At 45.7% G+C, this 21,975-nt stretch overlaps 2 protein-coding genes across 4 annotated transcripts in view; both read left to right on the top strand.

Moving 5' to 3' along the window:
* LOC139050541 (b(0,+)-type amino acid transporter 1-like) overlaps positions 1-18,814 on the top strand; it is a 29,231-nt gene extending 10,417 nt beyond the window's left edge. For all 3 annotated transcript variants that reach the window (XM_070527055.1, XM_070527056.1, XM_070527054.1), the window contains exons 4-7: positions 427-684; positions 13,716-13,841; positions 16,874-16,970; positions 17,787-18,814. In XM_070527055.1, the coding sequence (XP_070383156.1) occupies positions 427-684; positions 13,716-13,841; positions 16,874-16,970; positions 17,787-18,570 (1,265 nt within the window). In that variant the 3' untranslated portion in view covers positions 18,571-18,814. The remainder of the gene's footprint in view (positions 1-426; positions 685-13,715; positions 13,842-16,873; positions 16,971-17,786) is intronic.
* A 2,652-nt stretch (positions 18,815-21,466) lies between these two features.
* LOC139050368 (b(0,+)-type amino acid transporter 1-like) overlaps positions 21,467-21,975 on the top strand; it is a 30,898-nt gene continuing 30,389 nt past the window's right edge. Inside the window, exon 1 of the mRNA XM_070526614.1 lies at positions 21,467-21,608. The gene's annotated coding sequence lies outside the window, so the exon portion shown is untranslated. The remainder of the gene's footprint in view (positions 21,609-21,975) is intronic.

Below are 21,975 nucleotides of genomic sequence, written 5' to 3'. Positions count from 1 at the left end.
ACAATATGGCGGCCTCCGCAACAACACTGTGCTGCTGTCCCAGTAAGTTCAGACTCTTAGGAATTGCTGAAGTATACGTTTGTTTTAGAATGTTCTTAATGCGAAGTATCATTTAAACAGTTGCCTTAATTCCCGCAACATGCAAAAACAGCAGTGTTTAGGTATACAGTATCTCTCGTGGTCTTTTGTTTTCGTGACAGCCACCAGTTTCGGCCTTCATGCTTCATATTCACAGATATTTTACAGGTGGTCTCACTAGCTGTAGTTATGACGCCAAAAATGTACGTGTGCAACTGGCGCCTAATTGCACTTATTTTTTATTACATTTCCCTTTTGACTGCTACATTTACCCGCCAGCATGAAATACCTCAAAGGTAACGAAGTTTCATGAGTGTCACCACGTAGTGTACCCCTTTCATTCCGCAGACGGCCTCTGCTACGCCGAACTGGGGACGATGCTACCATCCGCTGGAGGCCCGCATGAATACCTCAGAGTGGGCTTGCAGTTCATGGGACGAACGGGGGACTTCCTTTCGTTCCTGTGTGCCTGGGGCTTTCTTGTGGTGGACCCAATTGCAGTTACCGTACAGGGACTAACGTTCACAGCGTACGCCCTCAGTTTGCCCTATGGCAACTGCACACCACCTCACGCTGTGACCATTCTGGTAACGGTGGTTATTATTGGTAAGTTGCTGAAGGCGGAAAGTAATCCTTGCCCGTTTGAGTTACACTAGCATAGAGCCTTGTTTCGCGCTAACTCTCTCGGTGGCACCCCGAATCCCATCGCGCACGTTTGTTGAAATGCATTGCGATGGGGCACTGTGTTGTCCTCGCCGTAGAAAAGCGGGATCATTGTCGTTACTCCTGCGGTGAAGCCACCACCTGGGCACTGCAGTGAACTCGTGTGCCCAAGGCGCAAAATTTGGTTTGCCGGTTTGAGGATTTATGAATTCACTAAAGAACACACTGCCAAAACAATGTTAAGATTGTCACGAATAGCATAAATGAAGGAAACAGTAGGTTACGCAACAGTCATACGAAAAACAAAAAGCTATTAGACTTCGAAGTGCATCTATGGATGCTTCTGGTCACAGATCCTTGACCCTTTGATTGTCTCTGTGATGTTTTCAGTGCCGCAGGACTAGAATGTTTCCGTTAGTGCATGCATCTACGCTTCTGGAATCAAAATACTTTCATTTTATGCCCTGACATACCCCAGCAATATGTAATAAACGAGCAAAGCTTGAACTCGGCCAGCTGTCCGCCGCGAGCATTCTTTCACGTGGATCAGCCAGCATGACCGCCAATAGGGGTCGCTAAAGAAAAATCATGCTGAAGTATGACGAATGCTATCACCATCGCGTACACATTTCCCTCCACAAAAACATGCCAAAGGTCGGGAACACATGAGGATGTACCTGGTGAGCTCTGAGCTAAGACCGTACTTGCACTAAGCGGTTGGAAGAGGACACGTAATGTATAAAAAGCAAACAGCTGAAAGTGCGTCTGCTGTGCACGTGTCGAAGCGGGTGAGTGCAAGCGCAGAACACCCCTGGAAAGCAGTCAGCGAGCTCCGCACGGCAACCAGTCGCGATAAACATGGCTTCCGCCGCAGCTGCAACTCGGCATCCCGAAGGCCGTGTATTGCAATTGACTGACTGCGCTTACCGACATTGACCTCCTGCGGCGGATGGCGGTTGACGGATGGCGGCGACGGAAACTTCTGGGATTCAGGGATGCAGAATGTGCGTGCGCAGGTTAGAAGCAACGGAGAGCAAGGCAGCCATGGATCAATATCGAAGGGAAAAAAAACTGAAATCTCACAGGAGAGGTTCGATGGCATCTGATAATAGTGAGGCTTGTGGCCCTTTCGTTCGAAGCCAGGTCAGGGTGTCCGAGAACGCATATTTACGTGGGACAGTTTTTCAGATGAAGACGACTCGTGCATAGTAAACGGAAATGGTGCAGAGACCATTGAGGACATGCTGCTTGATCGTCAGAGCATCAATGGCAGCAATAAATGTGGAAGCAGTAAGGAATAATGTGGCACTCTTTTTGAAAAAAACAGCAGGGGAGGCGCAAATGAAACTGCTGAGCAGACCAGCAAAACAAAGAACGGCGGCAACCTTGGTGGCACAAAGAAAAAAATTACATGCAATAGACAAACTTCCTGCACTGAACAGTAGAGCTCGCATCATAAGGACATCTAGAGCTGTAAATCAGACTGTAAACTTTTAAAAAATAAACTAGGAGGCATGGGGTATTGCCTCGTTTCAAGGGATATGCTCACTGCCCGACATAATGCCCCCTTCCAGTTTACTACATATTTGTGTGCACGTCTCTTCTCAGCCAATTCAGTTTTGTGGTGTCAGGGGAAAAAACACGGACATTAAAGGCCAAAGCAGACGCAGCACGGTATTAGCCCCGAGAACGAACACGGGCGGCGCTGCGAGCACCGCTCGCGTGACGTCAGGGCACGGACTCGCGCCTGTCGTCTGCTACAGTTCGGGCGTTGTCCGGGCGCTTTCTGCGGTGTTTTCGTTTGTTCGCCCTCGTTCTTTCTGCTTGTATACTTATGGTGGTCGTCTCAAATATATTTTTACGACGTCTTCCTTTGCGAACATTTATTCAAAGAGCTAATTTCTTAGGCAACAATGCAACTCTCGAAGGCAACGCTACAGTGCCAGCCGAAGCGACGCAGACCAGCCCATTGCGGGTTTTTCATGCGCGGATAGACAATCGCAAGAGCATAGCCTATAGGAATCCAGTTATGATACCATACCTGCCGCGGTGCAACAAGTGTGTCACAAAGCTGGCTATATATGACTTTTACAGCAGTTACGTTGATTTTATTCCGCTAACACAGGTTTGCTCACGACGAGTAGTTCATGGTATAATATCGAATTTTTGCATTTCCTCACAGAAACGCTCGGCAGTAGCACGGGGGCTTATCTAATACTGGAGCTTAGATTCTACACGCCTCACTTGCTTCTTTAACTGCTTGTCAACATTAGGTAGTTCTTCACGTGTTCATTTTTTTTAAGCGGCGGAAACTTGAAGTAAAGTTAATGAAGGCTTACAGCTATTTACAGAGTACAAATAGGAATGTACCAATATATATTCCCTTTTCCGTGCTACACGTTCAACTCACCTCTTTAGAGCGCGTTTGTTAATGATTAATAATGTATGTTATGTTCCTCTTTTTTTGTCTATGTTACCTAGTGTATATCATTTATTTATTTCAATGCCGCAGTGTGTTTTGCATTGTTATTGTGGAAATATTTCACTGTTCTTTCATATATTGTATAACTGCAATGTTTTATGGCCACTATATAAATGTAATTTATATGGCGCTTGATGTGTTACCCCATGCAGCCATATTGTACCTTAGGGGGTGAGGCTACCTCAAGCCGCGTCTGTGCGGCTTTTTCCCCTCATCCACCTCCACTTACCACTCCTCTGTACATGTGTGTGTGTAAATGGAAATTATTAAATCAAATCAAACTCACTTGAGAAATTTACTGGTGCTTGCTGCTTGAGGAATATACATGACGAATCTGTTTGGCGAACTGACACAGGCTGCTCGGCCCAATTTTTTTAGTGAAGTATGCCTGCTGGACCGCATCGCTGCAGCCAAAAAGAAGTCGAAGCGTCAATGATTAGTAGTATGGGACATATTGCAGATATCGAAATTCCCCCGGTGTAGGGTCAGAAATCAAGTGAAAGTATATGCAAGGCTTGTGGTGCTTTCTTTATGAATGTTTGCGATTGGATTGGAGCAAACTTAATTTGCCTGCAAGGTTCTCTTTTATGTACCGACGAAGCGAATAGTTATCCGTATGTATAATTAAATAACGCTGGATCGAGACATGGTGAGACAGAAGGTGCTTGAATTTTACTTTTGTATACAGGAAATCTAAGCTGCGGTGCAGTAGCTCGAGAATACTTTAGCCATTCCATTTGGCGCTGTAAAAAACACGCTTTATGGTTTTAATTTGAAGTTGTAGTGAACTGATGGGTTTCGCGAACATAGCGTGCCTCGCCATACGGAGAGTCGATTGCTACCGTTACGTGATCAGGGGTGTGCCGTATTGTCGATAAAGGCTACTGAGGGCCACTATGAAACATTTCATCACTTTCAATTGAGTGGCTTTCGATCTTAATAACGAAACTTTTCTCTCAGGTGATTGCTACTATGGTGTTTGTGAATTAACTATGTAAATACTCTACATGACGCGCCGTCGTGTTAGCAGCCATGACCAATTCGTTTTTTTGGAGGCCTGTTTCAGAGGGGGATGAAAGTAGCAGCAAACTTTTTCATAAGAAATGCGCGCCTAACTATTTTTTTACGCATTAATGAATGGCCATATTTGAATAGAACAACACACCAGAGTAATAGGAATCATGATGAGAGCTTCGCTGGGCACTGTCTTTCTAAAATCAGATAACATTTTGACGCCAATTACCAAATTTTTCTTCCACGTAAAATGCAATGCCTCTCATAGCTAAATACTAAAGGAATGTTAAATGTTTAGCGAAGCATCATACACAACTTCGCGCGTTGAATTTGCAGATATTTTTTTTTAGTCAAAATTTACCGATAGACACGGCGCATATATGCATTGCAAAACCTAGTAGACCCCTTTAACGCTACTTAGCTTGCGATATTCAAGCCGCAAAGTTTTTCGACTCACACGCTTTTGAAGAAGAAACTGTGGTTAAGGTATGGCAGCTGAAAGAAGCCGACTTATTCTTCAATACGTACGGCTCGAGCCACCCATACCCCAAGCATACACGAAGGGAACGAGCGCGCGCGGCAGCCGAGCGAGCCGGAGCGAGCGGCGTCCTGGCCGTGACGTCACTCGCGAGAGGGCGCCACTCCTAATTCTCGGGGCTAATAGGCGTCTCACTCGCGTACACGTAATTAGCGTACGCGGGTGACTAAGATATATATATATATATATATATATATATATATATATATATATATATATATATATATATATATATATATATATATATATACTGATTTACACACGGGCATCCGTGCGCGCTTCACTGCGTACAGCACGGGGCTGAAAGACCAGCGCACCAGCGATGGCGGAAATGTTCGTCTTTGGGTTTGACAACAGTTTATCCTTAATTTAAACATGGCTAGCCTTTACTATTTAATTTAACAATGTGATAGCTAGTACATTGTTTTTAGGCCGAGAAATGCATGCCGTCTGCATCTACACATCCTTATGGCACGCAAAGCTACATCAGTGATCAGCATCACGCGCGATAGCGTCTGCTTGCCCACGACGGCTGTTGACAACTGCACGCGACCTCGCACGACACTGCGGTGGAGCTTTTGCTTAACCGTTTGCTTCGCCGGCATCAGCGTTCTCTACCCACAATGTACCGCATGAGAAAAAGGCTTTTGCTGCTGCTGCTGCTCTTGCAAGGACGGCGGGAGTGCAGAAAGCGTCTGCAGCGACGTTGGTGGGTCCGGCCCTTCTTTCAAAGGTGTAAAGAAGAAGGACTTTGGGGGGTGAGTAACTTCTTCCTTTCGATGATCTACAGTGGTAAAACTAGGAGCCAGTGTTTGGACATGGGGGCTTAGCTTCGTCGGGACAGCAATTTCTTATCAGCGTTTTTAAGTGCGCACGTATACGAGACATAAGTGAAAAGGTTAAAATAGCAATGCGGGCATCGTACTCGCAGCGCGCGAACGCCACAATTCGCAGAGCGGCCAATGCGTCGTCGGTACGAGGTCCGTGCCGGTTGACCCCACCGATCGAAACGATAACGTGACGTACGCCAACAGAGGGAACGACGAGTGCAGGGTGTACTTCGCAAAGCGCGAAAGCATAGGCGAAGATCGGGCTGATCAGCCGACGGAGGCACGCAGATCGTATATTGGATACGTGGTGACCATACTTCACGCCGTTTCAACAGCCGTCTGTCTTACCCGTGCATGCAGTACAACATGCCGTCGCTATTTCTTCAGTTTCAGACGGGAAGAAGCACTTCATTCTGTTCAACAGACAATATGTTAATAAAATAACTATTTTCCAGATCTTCATATACTAGAACAGAGGCATAACAACTGCTGGAATACTAATTTGAAGCTCGCTTCATTATTAACAGTAGGCCATACTGTTTATACAGAGTTTGTGTGGCACCCTCTTGCACAAAAGTTGTAAAAATTATGTTTTGTAATTAATTTTCTGCTATATTCAATATTTTATTCGATATTCGAAAATATTCTTCATTTGATTCGGTATTAGATTCTAAATCCACTATTCGGTATTAGCACACCCCTACAATAAAGTTAAGGACTGCCAGTTATGTTTGTGCCATTAGTATAACACATGTATTCAAGAACACCTTTTTATACGTGTTGGTTGTCATATATGAAGCTAGTGGACGAGATAGGAGTTCCTATATTTTCTGTCTCTCAGAAATGTGACTGTAGAATATGAAGTGTAATGTAATTAAATTGTGACCTGACAGATTCAAATGCTGTGCGACTGCTTTCGAGAGTTTCATGGCAGTGGCCGCATGGTTTTCGTTTAATATAACGTTGACTGGATCTCCTGTTTTGCCGACGCAGTGTTTGTATTCAAGCATATAAACAAAGTAAAGTTAATCATCTCTAGTGGCTATGCGTTTGTGTCAGTGAAAAGTGTACAGCTCCTGATACTTGCGCGTGTTTGTGGATAGGGCACGGGCCTTCTGTGAAGTAATAGTGCACCATTTCTTACAGACCCAACGGACGCGTCAGGATGAATACGGATTTTTCTACAAGTTCATTCACATGACACCGCAGCTCTTTCACAAGCTATTGAGCTTTGTAGCAGAGAACCTCACACGGCAGCACCACATTCGGGAAACCCCTGGAGCCTGGAGAGCGACTTGCTATAGCATTGAGGTTTGTAAAGGCTAGTTGCCCCTACAGTAACAGTGTGCGATTGGAGGAATAGAAAAGAGCACCGTTTCTTTGTCATTTAATGTGTCATTTATTTTAGTTATTTACATAATACTGTCCGACGCCTTTTGGCAGCCAAAGCAGGGAGGGTCACGAAACATTGAAGCAAAACAAAAGAAAGAACGAAGCAACTGACAATGAGCATCCATGAAAAATGCTAATACATAGTCTACTTCATTATACACAACTAAATATTTATTAAGTCATAAAAACTTAAAGGATGGGACACAAAAGACTCAAACAAAACAAGAGAAATAGTAATGAAGCTAATGACAATACGCGTGAAAAAAGATCCCTGAAAAAAAATCATCACTTGATCACCGAGACTGAAAGTTTGCACTTAGTGCATCACCAGTGTAACAGTTCTGGCTAAATTAATAAAAAAACTCTGTCATCGAGTGGCCTCGCACGAAAGCTACCTCAGCGCTTTTGACCTTGTGCAACTTGTAAAACATGCTCTCAAGAATGCTTGCACATGTCGCATTAATAAAAGTGGTAGCTAACCTACACAAAAGAATTTTGACCGTATGCCACCCAAGAAGCCCCCCCCCCAGCCATGGAAATCATCGTCAAAAACGTCTTGTCATCATAATTAATGAGAAACAACAATTGAGACATGGGCACTATTTTTTCTCCAGCTTGCATTCGAGCTACTTGGCATCCGGGCAAGACATGAAAGACGCTGCCTTTGCTTACCGCGTGGGGATTGAGACGGCTAGACTCTGCAATGTTGTGTAAGTCGTATTGTGACGATTGTGTCTGCAAAGTATTCAACCGCTGCACAGCACGACAGCAGCAGAAATTTCTTACTTTTTTTAAGCTTATGATTTTCTTAAAGCTCACATGCTCTTCACGGCTCCAATCAGGTAGCCCTGCTTCCTGCCAGAGAAGCAAAGTCATAAGTAAAAATGCTTCATTGACGCATTGCCTTTAATGTCACTGATTACGTACAAAGACTTTCGCCAAACATTCAATGTAGAACATGCTAGACCAACTCTGAAAGTGAGCCATGCAACAGCAAAAAAAAAGAACAAGAAATGTTGCTTGTGGTTGTCTATGTTTGCAGTGAACCTCACCTCCTGGCTAGGTGGTGGTAAGTTTTCACTTTCTGCTATCCCTTCTAATAATAAAACAATTTGAAAAATGCTTGCGGCGCTAGAACGCCCCGAGACAATGCTTCACAACTTGCGGCATATAACCGAAATTTCCGATGGGGATTGGTTGAACCTCCATTACATTTATTTTTCTTTACAGGCATGTACAGACACCCATAGATGCATGCACAAACTGTACATGCACAGGTGATGAACTCAAAAGGTTCATTGCTGCAAGACACGTTCAATGAGTAAGGACAGGTGAAAGCGATGAACACCTGTCTTGTAGCAACAAACCTTTAGTTGTAAGTCAGTGCTTGTTTCTGTCTCATAGGTGTGTTGCTAAAACATGTTCACACATCTCTTCAGCAGCAATGGCTGAAATTATGAAATTCCTAAATAATTACGCACACAAATACTAATACAACACAATGTAGAATGAACAAAAAAGAACTGAGGAGCTTTGATATGACACCAACAGTCAAGGAAATATAGTAAAGCATGGATGAAAATAACTGTAGTTTTATTTCTAATGTCGAGGTCACAAGGAGAAGGGAAATGAAAGTGGACAAAATATAACTAGGCACTGGTGGGAACTCAATCCAAAACAAATTGACCTGTAGTGAAGGCCATTTCACCATCAATTTCCTATAATGTTTACGTGTACTTGACTAGGCTTTCAGAGTGTTGTTTCACAAGCAGCACTGGCTAACACTACCAGAACGAGATGTAGTATATGCACATATATGCCCAAGAAAGTTTGCAGAGGGATAGCCATTGCTGCAGCTCTATTGGTAAAGCAATGTAAGCATAATTCAAAGTTTATGGGTTCGTCTCCCATCCATTGGAAGTTATTTTTTCGTACAATTTCATTTTCCTCCTCATTTTTCCATTTCAATATAAAGTAATGAAATTCCTCAACGATATCCTTTGTTTCAATGTCTCTTGGCTTTTTTATAGAAAACGTATACATAAAAAACAATAATCTTTGAAATAATTTACTACTTGCATCAATTTAATTTTCATACTGAGATGCTTATCCTCACTGACCTTCCTCATGTGTTTGAGCAGAGAGACAGCAAAAGTTCGAGGTCGTCCTGTGGTTTTCATCTTTTGATTGCACTTGAAACATTACCTAATTCCTCCAATATTAACCGACTCTCATTTTTCTTTTTCTTTTTCTCCCTCTTGACGTTGTCGCTTCAGAAGCAATGCTTCCCAACGTGTCCAGCTTGTGACTGCCTGCTCAAGCCAGTGATGCTTGTGACTGCGGCCTGCTGTGGTGTGCCTCGGAAGACTCAGTAACCAGCACTTCTTGAAGCACCGGTAATTCAGGAGATTCTAAAATGCCCCGAGACCGCACAAAGTCGTGTGACGCCAAAGGCAAAGTGGATGCTGGCACCTGTGACTCTTCACCTGACAGTGACGGCACTTCAAGCGTTGCCAGATCAGAAAACGGGCACATCTTCGTTAAGATGTCCGCAGCGCTTCTCTCCTCACCCGATGGGGGCACTGGTAAAAGGTTGGCGGACGTCCTGCATGTGGGCGTAATAAGGATTGCACATATTGTCAATGTGCAAGTAATGTGCCGGTCTGAGTGCAAAAATATGTAATGGCTCAAGTCCGTCTGCATTTGTTTTAAGGTGCCAATTTATTAGAGAACAACGCCCAAGCTCTGAGTCAGTTTTGTGGGGACAAAAGTGGCTTGCATACACAACCAGAATGAAACTTTTCTGCATGAACTGAAGTGTAGCTTTTGTATTCTTTTTTCTTTTTATGCTTCTGATGCACTTAAGCTGTTCTTATGAGACCTCCATGCCTAAAGCCTAGTGATACACCGTACTTGAAACAGTGCATATTATCGCGAATGTTTCAGTTTCGAAATAATTAGCAGCAAGCATTCCACTACATTTAAACAGTACAATCACTTAAATTTTATGTTGAAATGTCTTGCTTTAACATAAGGCTCTTTCCTGATACAGTTTTTGTACTTGAAACGTTCTTGGCTTGTAACTTTGTTTTCCTTTCATTCGTTTTTAAACTTTATCTCATTCTAAACTGTTTTTCTTAATTTAATGTATGTCTAAACGCAGTGTGAAGCTGTGTACGTAGCAGTCAGTGTATTAGCTGTTTCTATTTAGGAAGTTATGTAAAATCATGTATGTCGTCTTTCCATCTGCCTTGTAAAGGGCGTTTTGGCCCAGTGAAGCTGTATTTAGCGCGAACCCTTGCAGAAGGTTTCTTAAAGCTAAGCTTTCTTTGCCTCTTGTTTCGACTTTCCCACCGCTGCTGCTGCTGTCTTGCCAAATAGCTCTTACTGAATGCATCGTACTGATATTATTGTAGCCATTGAACTATTGTCATCCCAGCTGACTACTGGCTACTGTCTTGCACGAGTGACCAGTACCAGACATACTGCAAATACCGGACATAATAATGAAACTAGATTGTGATTTTCGCAGGTTAAATTCTAGTAATTATTTTTTGCACAGTGAAAATGTGTCCAACTCAATCGTTGAGTCTTTCTTTGGAAATTTTCCTAAGCAGGAACAGCGTTCTCCACAAACATTGGAAAAGCTTCGCTTAAACCGATAGCCACATCGCTTGGGATGCGCAGAATAACCGCAGGCTTATAATTAGTTAAGGGCACTGCTGAGCAGACACAAAAACCAGCATTATCAATTATGCGGCTGACAATTCCGTCAATACCATGACGCATTTATTTCTACAGCATGAGGGCACTAAATGAATCCTTGAGCAAGCTAAGTAAAATTTGAGGGTCGGTGATGAAGCACAGATTCTCTCACTGCTGATAAGCAACAAAATGCAAAATTGAAGCTGTTCATTGCAGTTCCCGAGACATACGTGAATATAGCAACATTCAATACACGGCTAAATACTGCCCATTGACTTGCATGCTGCCTTCTAGGATCAGTGCACAGAATCAAAGGAAACTACTTGCATCTTTTGTGTTTTGTTTTTTCTATGTGCATCATGCAAGTCCTTTTCTTTTGATTCATCCTGCTAGTTTGTACTTGATATTCTCTGTACTTCTGTCTTATGCAATATTATGTTAGGTTTTTATGTGCTATTTTACTTATGTTGTACCTGTATTTGTGCTTTCCCTGCTCCCCCCTGCAAAGCCAAACCGGTTTTGTTTGTACTTAAATAAATAAATACACAAAGCTATCTTTGTACTACTTATATGTCCCCTCACCGGATCACATTTAACGAAATGTGCGATAATCGGAGCAGCGATGCCACGCAAATATTTTATCGCCAATTAGACAAAGCTAAATATAATGCATACTGCGCGTCAATTTACTTGTGTAAGCACAATTTTGAGTCTCTCCCTGTAAATGTGGCGGATTGCCAGCTGTAATAGAAACATACGGCATCGCCGGTCGAAATGGTAAAAGGAAAGCACTAGAATCCCCGTTTCATTTTTAACACGCCGGCTAAGATGAAAACTTCAAAATCACTTACGGTTTGCACTCCACTGTGTAGCGCAAGAACATCATCTAGTAAAAAAACAGCTATATGACGTCGTCCTGAACGTCTTCTGGCACGGCGCGGTTCTTTTCTTTCCGAAGTGTTTTCCAAGGCGCCGAAATTTATTCCCCAAGGACTTCCATCGCCTCTGCAGCGCTGTGATTACGTCATCTGCACAGATGTAATGCATGTTCGACATTTGCTAGCCGGCTGATGAGAGAGGCAGCTTATACCGGTTCCACACAGGCTTTCAATCGCGATCGAGCGCGATCAAATTTCTCAATCACGATCGGTTCTACGCAGATTGCGCAGTAGAGGCAATCGTGATCACAATATGCGATGCCGATTGGGCTCGATCACGATTGAAACTGCTGCGCTATGACGCCCGTATGAAATTCCGAGCACTCACCTTTTAGGCAGTGTTGGGCATGACGATCCACGAGCACCTCGTCATGTGCTTGTTCTTGTGGCGCTTGTATTTCTCCTGCCACCAAAGCGCAAGCCGAGCCTCAACGCAGGCGATCAGCGCTGCGTTGCTGATCGCCTACATAGTCTCTATGCTCTAGCGACACGAAACCTACTCCCGGCGTCCTCTGTACGATTCTGGAACTTCAACAACCTTTTCGAACCGCCGGAAGTGTACATGCGGCCCACGTGCCGTCGGTGCACAAGCTTCCACTTCCGTTGCGTAAGCTTAAAATGACGCCCAAGATCAAGACCTCAAGATCAAGAATCAAGATCAAGAATCACGCGCGTCAAGTGCTCTTTGACGCGCGTGATTCCTGCGCGTCTCCCCTCTCTAGACGCGTAGGACAGGCGCGCACGGCGTCGCAGACGCGTGACGCGTAGCCAGGTGCGCACGATCAACCGCGTGTGGTTGGGCCTGAAGGCTTGGAATTAATTTAAACACCCGCATGCTCGATGCGGGTCTGTTGGAGTACAGCACTGTGCGTTGCTGCACGTCACCCCTTTGTTGAGGCACTGTAAAACTAGACGGGATGTCGGACTTGCCGCGTTCCGTTAGTGATGTCGAAAAAAAAGTAGCTTTATCTTAGTCGTACAACATGCAACCTATAAACAGCTGCTACATATGCTTCTAGCCGATACATAAAATTTTTTGAGGCGAAAAGCCAAGAAGCCGGCGTCCGTAGCAGCAAAACGGTACCTATATTCCCATTGGCTGCGATGCTACGTCAGCGAGCCCACTACGTCCCGAGCGCACCTCGACGGAGCAGAACGGGTCAAGCGTGACAACTTCTGCCGAACAACGGCGCCAGGTGCTGCGTGATGGGAGAGGGCATCAACGCGACGCCACGTCACCCTCTCTCTCGTATTCAGAAGCCCGCGCGCGGTACCCATCTCTCTCTCTCTCTCACCGTCACTGGGCTTAGCTGCTGCGCGAGTCTGCCGGCCTTGGTGGCCGCTGCTGGTTCCTCGGTCTCTCGTCGCGCAGGGAACTTGTGGCGTGTGTCGTTGAAACCGCCGGCCGCTGCTGCGGCTGTTTGTTGCCTCGACCTGCCCCTACCGCTGTGGTACATTAATCGCAGCTCAAAACTAGAAGGACCGCTCAGTGGCGCTTAGTTGGGCCAGTCATGCTTGTGCATTCACAACATACAAGAAGTGCTTAAGTGTCCTGGGATTTCTTTTCTTTTATTTGATATACGTGCCACGATCTTGTGTACAATATACGGAGGTGCAAATATAGTCGGTGGTTACGTACTGACTAGAAACATCATCGGGGTGTGGTTTTGTGTTGCTGCTGATGGCTGCCCATTTAAACGCGTTTGCAGTGCCTCATAGCATAATCAGGGAAATTTTAAACATTTATCAACAGCCAATACTACATCGTGAAAGTGAGAGTAGAGGTAGGGTTTCCTTGTCATGCATGCATTATTGTGCGCGAGGCATTCGCCAACATAAGACCCCGTATGGACAAAAGGAAGTGATGTACTTCGCATAAACTCACTATAAGCACTGCTTCTCAGTACAAATGAAAGCATTGCCGCCTCTTCCCAAGCAAAAAATGGCATTTATGCCAGAACTGAGCCTACTTTAAGCAAGGAAACATATTCCACATGCATATGATCATATATATTGGATGTTTCGTCACTAGTTATTTGTCACAAATGACACCTGTTTAATATGCGTGGTTTCAGAGCTTGCAGCGGTGGTTAATACATTTTCGTTGAAGACATCCATGAAAGTTCAGAACGTTCTGTTTATGGTGAAACTTGGAGTCCTCTTCGCTATCATCGCTACTGGCATGGTATGGTGCATTAGAGGTCAGTTTTTTCTTCTGCTGTTCGTTTGCGTAGCACTGTTTGAATGAGAACAAAAATGTGGAATGCGAATTGAGAAAGACCTGCATTGTGCCCCGAGTAAATATACGACAAAGCAGCATCGGATCAAATATTGCAATTATGTTCGTCACTTGGTATTGAGAAAATAGATTCGACTTTTTTGAAGCAGTTGTTTGACCACTTGCTTTAATGGCAAGTGCTCCATGGTTGCTAAAGTTACAATATGCAACAGCCAAAGTACTAACTTCTAGATTTCTGCCTGTTCACGGCTGTGAGTGATTAGTAAATATTAGCAGATTAAGGGCGACACTGGACTTTAGCAAAGCAAGGGAACATGCTATCTTCAGGAAGGGGTACTCTACAATGGATCATATTCATGTCATTGATCAGGTTACCGAGAAATCCGCAGACTATACTCAGCCTCTCTATATGGCTTTCATAGAGTGCGAAAATGCATTTGATTCAATAGAGGTACCTGCAGTCATAGAGGCATTACGTAACCAAGGAGCACAGACGGGTTACGTAAATATCTTTAAAAATATCTACAGAGATTTCACAGCTACCTTAATTCTACACTAGAATAGTACGAATATACCTATAAAGGGGTCAGACAAGGAGACGCAATCTCTCCAAAGCAATTCACTGCGTACTTGGAAGAACTATTGAAGCTATTAAATTTCGAAGGCTTTGGAATAAGTATCGACGGCGAATATCTCAGCAACCTTCGGTTTGCCGATGACATTGTTCGATTCAGCAACACTGCAGACGAGTTGCAACAAATGATTGAGGACCTTAACAGAGGCCTGAAGAGTGGGGTTGAAGATTAATCTGCAGAAGACAAAGATAATCAAGAATAGCTTGGCGAGATTACAAGAGTTCTAGATCGCGAGTCAGCCTCAAGAGTCCTTGAAAGAGTACTTTTGCTTAGGCCAATTAATCACAGGGAACCCTTAATATGAGAAGGAAAAAAAAAGAACCATCTCCTCTCTAGCCTGCGCTTCCCTTATTTAAAAAGCTCTCCGCACGCTAATTTCCTATCAAGAACTGTACGTCACACTCATACGGCAATAAACGAGAAGAAACGGGGTTAACCGAGGGGCCCGATATTTATTTGTCATATCATAAGAAGCCAACAAACACTGACCCCAAGGACGACATACGAGAAATTCTTTGTGCTTAGTAAATGAAATAAAAAAACGATGAATTAATGGAAATGAAAGTGGATGAAGAAACAACTTGCCGCAGGTGGGGAACGATCCCACCACCTTCGCATTTCGCGTGCGATGCTCAAACGGTGCTCAATCGGTAGAGCATCGCACGCGTAATGCGAAGGTGTTGGGATCGTTCCCGGGGCAAGCTGTGTTAGAGCGCAGCTCTTTGGCGTCCGTTCCTGGGTTTCGCGTCGTCGTCGGCATTGTCGTCGGCCTCGTAACCAGCTCCGCCCCCCTTTCATCCCCCCAGCGCTAGCAGCGACCGACTGATACCGCTGGATGCCGCTGACGCCGCTAGAGAGTCAAGATAACGTGACTGCATAGAACACCGTCGCCGCCATGCAGAAAGAGGAGGAAAGGGTCCCCCCCCCCGTTCTTGTGTGGCGGATAGGGTGCTCTTCAGTTGCCGACGCGCCGGTTATTTCACGTAGCCCCCGGCACGTCGACGAATACGTGACCACCTTCCCACGGCTAGACCTGGTTCTTAGCGCTGCGGAAGCGAGGGTATCATATTGTTTGTGTCGGCATCGGCGGCGTTGTCCCTGAAACCAACTCCGCAGCTGGGGTTGACTCACTATCGGCGTCAGCGGCATCAGTCAGTCGCTGCTATCTCTTCCCTCCTCCCTTTATCGTGTTGTCCGCTTGCTGCGCGCGCTTCTGCCCCCATCGTTTGCCGCTGGGTGTACACGCCGCCCCCCTCCCCCCTCTTCCTGCGAGTCTCCGGTTGTCAAAGCGCCGGCTCGAACTTAATTCCTTTCTTCGCTCCTCCTCCAATGCAACCCCTGTGCGGTGGCAATCAGAGAGCCAGATCGGTGGCGGCGGATCTGTATATGTGCACCGCCCGAGCCGAAATTGCCGCTGCCGTTCGCCCTGTGCGGTGGCTATTTTGCTGCGCTCAAATTTCGCATTAGGAAGTAACGTAATCGTCGGTAATTTTTTCATTCACTTTCATTTTCTTTATTTATGGTTTCTTTATTTCATTTATTAGGCGCAAGTGATTTCCCTTATGTGGTCCTTGGTTTTAGTATTTGTTGGTTTCTTGTGATACGACTAATAAATGTCGGGCCCCTCGGTTAACGCCCTTTCCTCTCTCTTTATTACATAACGAGGGTCTCGAATCCGGCAACATTGATGCCTTCAGTTAGCATGTGAGGGTTTATTGACCGGTAGCCTTCACCCAAGAAGGTCACGTTCTCGTGACGCCTGTGGTAGAAAGGATGTTCCACAGGCGCCGCCAAGATTTGCTATTGGCGCGCTGGTTAACACTCCCAGGTTTTTACTAGGAAACGTAAATACCCAAGAAAAGTGCACGGGGAAACAGTGCCGCTGTTGCTCACTCGGTAGAGCATCTTACGCGTAATGCGAAGGTTGTGGGATTGTTCCCAACCTGGGGCAAGTTGTTTTTTCATCCACTTTCATTTTCATTAATTTATCGTTTATTTCTTTTATTAAGCGAAAGTAATTTCCCCCTGTGTCGTCCTTGGTGTCAGTGTTTTTTGGCTTCTTATGATATGACTCATACGGGAAGCCATTCAGCACCTGAACTGAAGAGCGGAAAGACAGAAGGTAGACATCGAATATTATCTGGGGACAGCATACAGGGTGCAACCCACGAAGGCTGCAAGAGTTTTCTTGGAGTCATGTCATGAGGGATCTGACGCAATTTCGGCATTCCACATAGTAAGCACATTGTTCGAAGCTATCCATTCTCCTGCACTATGCCGTGGATTGTGCCTTGCTGGTTTCAACTACAGAACGTTAATTGGCCTGACACGATAATTTCTTCTGCCCTTCCCGTTTCAGCTCCGTACCTTCTCCGAAAGTTCACTTTCGCCACGAACGCCTCACCCGGGAGTGTTCTTCAAGCCTTTGTCGTCGCCATGTACACTAGCGCCGGAAGGTAAAGAATCGTTCGCAAGTCTTTCTTAGTTTTTTTATGTTCCCGCTATGAATCGCCTGGGAATACGTTGCCATGATATGAGCGAGAGTTCTAGCTTTGCATGATACAGGAAATGTGTGGCCGCCTGCTCACGAACTGCCTGTACGCTAAGCACTACGGTGTACTACAGTACACACTGTGGCTGACCGTGAGATTAATCAGCGTTTCACATACCACCGTGACTTGCCATGCTAGGGCTTAGAATAAGATTACAGATTCAGTAAAGAATTGGGGGCTCTAAGAGCGTTCGGCCTAGTCAGCGCACCGCCAGTACTGATGCATTGGCGCCATCTGTTAGCTTTAAGTGAAAACACTATCGCCTCTTGGAGATGTCGCTATAGCTTTCAGACTCGAAACAAGCAGCTGACATGAATAATAATGATGAAACGTAGCTGATACTTCCTCCACGGAATCAAGCGCGACTAAGCGATAAATGATTGTACCGTTCACTTCTGTATCTCTTTTTTTTGTCACTGAAGTGCCAAGCATCGAGGGCGAATTTGGTTTGAGGCGGGTAATCTGCGCTACTGTGAACATGGCTACGTTGTTAGGCAATGGCGGTAACCAAGGGTGCGATTTAATAATGGTTCGCAAAACGAACAGTGCGATTTCGGGAACGGTATAGGATCGAAAATCTGCCGCTATAGTAGGCGGTACATAAGCTATGCAAGCGTATTGGAATTAATGTATCATGTGCCACAGTAACGTGCCACCCAATAACACCCAGCTAAAGCACTGCAATGTCTTCAAGCGAACTTCTCTTTCTGCACGCGACAGTTCCATGATCAGCTGCATGGCGGAAGAGATGTCCAAGCCTTCCCGGATCATACCGAGATCTCTTCTGGGCGGCATCTTCGTGGTCACCGCTTTACAGATACTAACGAATGCAGCTTACTTCGTCGTCCTGGACCACAAGTCGTTCACCGCATCGACGGCGACTGCCGTGACCTTCGGCCGCGTAACCTGGGGACAAGCGGGCGAATGGCTTGTTCCGATCGCTGTCTGCGTCTGCACCTTTGGGACAATGAGTGCCTCTTCCTTTAGCAGCAGCCGGCTAATCATGGCCGCTGCGCGCAAGGGACACGTACCGGAGCTGTTCTCTCTAATCACTGTCCGGTCGTCTCTCCCGGTTATAGCGGTAGCGTTTAAAACTTTCGCAGCCGCAGCGTTCACTGTCGTTGTATCCGTCGGCTTGTTAGCCAAGGGCGCTATGGTAATATGGGCGGTTAACGGCACACTCGTCATGTTCGCGCTACTCAGACTTCGAGTGACGATGAAGGAACGTGTGAGGCCCATAAGGGCGCCCACCCTTCTGGTGATCTTCTACATACCGATCCTGTTGTCCATGGCCCTAACTCCATTTTTTGGAGGTGCTGGAACCCAACTGATCCTACCGACGCTTGGGTTCATTTTGCTTGGTGTTCCCGCCTACGCACTCATAAAACTTTCATACAAGTCTCGCCTCGGAGCTGCATTTTACAAGTTCCTGCAAAAATTAGTTCTCTGTGTACCGTGCGCCGATGCTCTCAAGCAAAATCAGAATATTCCGGGGCAGCTATGACAGAGAGGGCAAATTAGTTTCCATTTCGTGTAGCGCGGCAACATGCCAGACTACTTTCTGCACTATGTATTGAAGAGTGCCTTGTGATAAAATCTTTCAGAGGCCAATTTAAGCTTGTAATTTTGTGCAGTAGACAAAAAATTATTCTTTGTTACTAAACATCAATATTAACTGGGAGTCACCAGCGAAACAATAAAATGCCTTATTTCCTTGGTTTACTTTGATTCCTTTGGTTGAAAATAAAAATGACGGCAACTATTTTATCAATGCTTTCTCCGCACACAATACAACGCTATTTGAGTAAACACTGATATTATGAGGTGCTAAGGGAGCATCACTGAATTAAAACATTTCGATTGCCTATATGTGGACAGCTCAATAATTATAAAGATAACTATGAAAGAACAGTATGGCCCGTAGTTTATGTGATTGTACATGTCTCACTAAATGAGTAGCAACAGAATTGAAACAGTCAGTAAGAAAATGCACAAGAGTAGAATGGCTGCATGCCACGCCCTCAAGCCTCCCCTAACAGCAGAGCCCGGCCTCCGTAAGATCGATGCGAACACATCTCCTCGTTTGCGCACCGACGCTAGCAGTTTAGAAATGGGTGCTGTCGTTCTCCAGCAAGGTTAACGCTTCACGACAGAGTGCTGTTGCGTATGCCACTCGCGTACCAGTGGTTGCGGAGAAGACGTATTCGACAACACAGCAGGAATGTGCCGTGTCTGAGTCGTGCAGTATTTGAGACCGCATTCTGCCGGGCGGATTTCATGGCCGTATTCGGCTGTATTCTCACGCTACTTTATACTGTACTTGCCGACCAACCCACCCTATGTTGATTGAGATCGGTGAAATAATAACACAGAGGTTTTATTGATTGGAAAGACTGAGAGGGCGACCTGAGTAAGTGCGCTCTAGTCTGCTACCTTGCACTGGGGGAAAGGGAAGGAGAGCGAAATTATAGGGATAATTAATGATTATAAGAGGAATGGTGATTGCCTATGCACATTAGACGGTGAGCCTACTAGAGCCGCTCGACTAGTTTCGCGTCATGTAGAATCTTTAACAGCACTTGAGTTATCCGCATTAAAGTTGCAGTGACAGGTCATGGACCCAGACCAGCTTCCTCCGACAGTGCTTGCCTGCCAACGCTAGCTAGCGAAATAGTGTGCCTTCTTCGTTCCAGCATATATGATGGGCAATCGCCATGTGTTCTAACGCTTCAGGCGTCTGTTAGTGTTCGTAATGCGGCTATACGACTGAAACGTGGCTTCTGGTGCAGAAAAACTAAGTGGAAAGAAGGAACAAAAGAAAAAAGGCGCCAACTTGCAATTGATTTTTTACATAGACAATTTTATTCCTTTCTTAGTCAAAAGGTGGTCAAAATTATTCCGAAGTCCCTTACTACAGCATGACTCATAACGAAATCGTGGTTTTGGCACGTAAAACCTCAAATTATAATTTTCTTCTTTAAAAAAATTTTGCTCTTGATTTAAAGACTAGCGCAATCAACCAGCAGTGCCGAGATTTGATTTTTTTTTCTACACAGCACATCGTCCTCGAACATTCTCGCGTCCGGTGAAACTAGCGTGGCTGTTTTTATCAAAGTGCACATGCTTTCCACATACCTCGCCGCTGCAATCACGGCCTGCGTACGAGTACTAGAAGTAAGTAGACGCGTCATCAGTGATGCTGGGAAAGCGAGTGTCAGACAGCAGAATGACGCAGTAGGCTTAAATTTTTTGAAGTTCCAATACCTTATTTTTTTACCACAGCTTCGCATAACTACAATGGGGACTACCTTTAGCTACATGTTACACAGGTTCATCCAGTGAAGTGTAGTGGAGAACACGTGTAATGACGTCAGGGGTTTACTTGGCTCGCTGAATTGTGGCGAGTCGGAGCTCGTCACGCGTAGTTTATTTTTTTTTTAATTCAGTAGATGAAAAGTGCCTTACACCATCACACTTCCCACTTCCTATCCGCGTATTTCCTTTCGTCTTAACATTTCGAACTCTTTAGGACGGTGTATTATTCTCATTTCAGCAAGAAATCTAGACAAACTTCGCGCTTAAAAAAATAACAAATATGCAAATCACATGCACGAAGGCAAGTTCCCTCCGCGTATGACGCCGCACCAAGTCTGAAGCTATGCGTCATGACAATAACTTTTCCTGTGAAGACGAGACCATTTCCCAACATAGCATATGGTGCCATCAGCACTTCTTTGCCGTCGCGGCAATGAATCTGCACCGTCATCTACGCACGTGCGCATCGGCAGCACCGAAAGTCCCTGACAAAACGACTTCACGGCTTTGCCACGCCCGTCTGCTTTGAAGGCGTAAGCTTTTAGTGGCTCATAAGTGTCCGGGCGCAGTCCGTGGTGGACGCAGGAAAGCGGTGATCACCGGCGAGGGGAGCAAGGAGAGGAGGCGCCATGCCAGTAGCGCTGTGCGAGTGGCTGCGTGGGGAAGCGCGGACATGCGGGGTGGGGGGGTGCGAGCACATCGGCGACAAACCTTGCAGCCCTATGGTTGTGATTGCATCCCATGCTCGCGGCCACGGCGGCGTCCGTTCGCAGAACAGTTCAGGCAAAAGCAACAGGAGCAGTCATCGATATGCTTTCGCCTATCGCAGTTTAGCTCAGCAAAGGGCCCGTAGATTTTTTCTTTATGGTCCTACCTATTGTAGCCTTTTTTGATGCGTGTGGCAACACACCCGAAATTATTATTTTTTGTTTCTGGGTTTTGGTGTCGAGTACATATTTCTAGCTATATGTATTCGACCAACACTGAATGACAGCCAGTAAGCGTGATTCGTTGATATACAGAAGGAACACAGGATGGGGAACACGTAGTTTGGCACGTGACTCGCTGTCACAGAGGAGTTCTGCAAGGTCTCCGGATGCAGTGGTTTCTGCACAAATGTACAGACGCGGCCACTGCTAGCGGGAACACGGGCGCCAGTAGCAGCAATCCGCGCAGCCCACTGCTTACAGCTCGGCGAAATCTTCCGGCACAGGCACGATCGAAGCGGTAGGTGGATCACCGGGCGGTTCGTCTGCTACGGTTCCTCCCCTTTACTGCCTTCACTGCACTCGCGTTGCACTGCACTTCACTGTACTCGGTCGCACGCACTGGTTTTTCTGAGTACTATTGTGATAGAAATTGTGTGGCCACTACACGCGCATTTTTGCCGTCGCCGTCGCCGTGATGTTCCGTATAGATTTCAAGAGGGCGATAATAGGGTCGCCGCGCGTCGTGTGCTGTACGTGCGAGTGAAAGCACACGAGGGAAGCCGATGATCGCGGCGCAACCTGGCGCGCGCGAAGGCAGAAAGCGGAGAGCGCTGTATTCAGTCTCTCGCAAGGCCGGGGGGGGGGGGCGGAGTGAGAGGGAGGGG

The sequence above is a fragment of the Dermacentor albipictus genome, chromosome 10 (genome assembly GCF_038994185.2).
Source record: "Dermacentor albipictus isolate Rhodes 1998 colony chromosome 10, USDA_Dalb.pri_finalv2, whole genome shotgun sequence".
Classification (NCBI taxonomy): Eukaryota; Metazoa; Arthropoda; class Arachnida; order Ixodida; family Ixodidae; genus Dermacentor; species Dermacentor albipictus.
The sequence above is the reverse complement of the archived record's forward strand: the minus strand, read 5'-3'. Positions and strand labels throughout refer to the sequence as shown.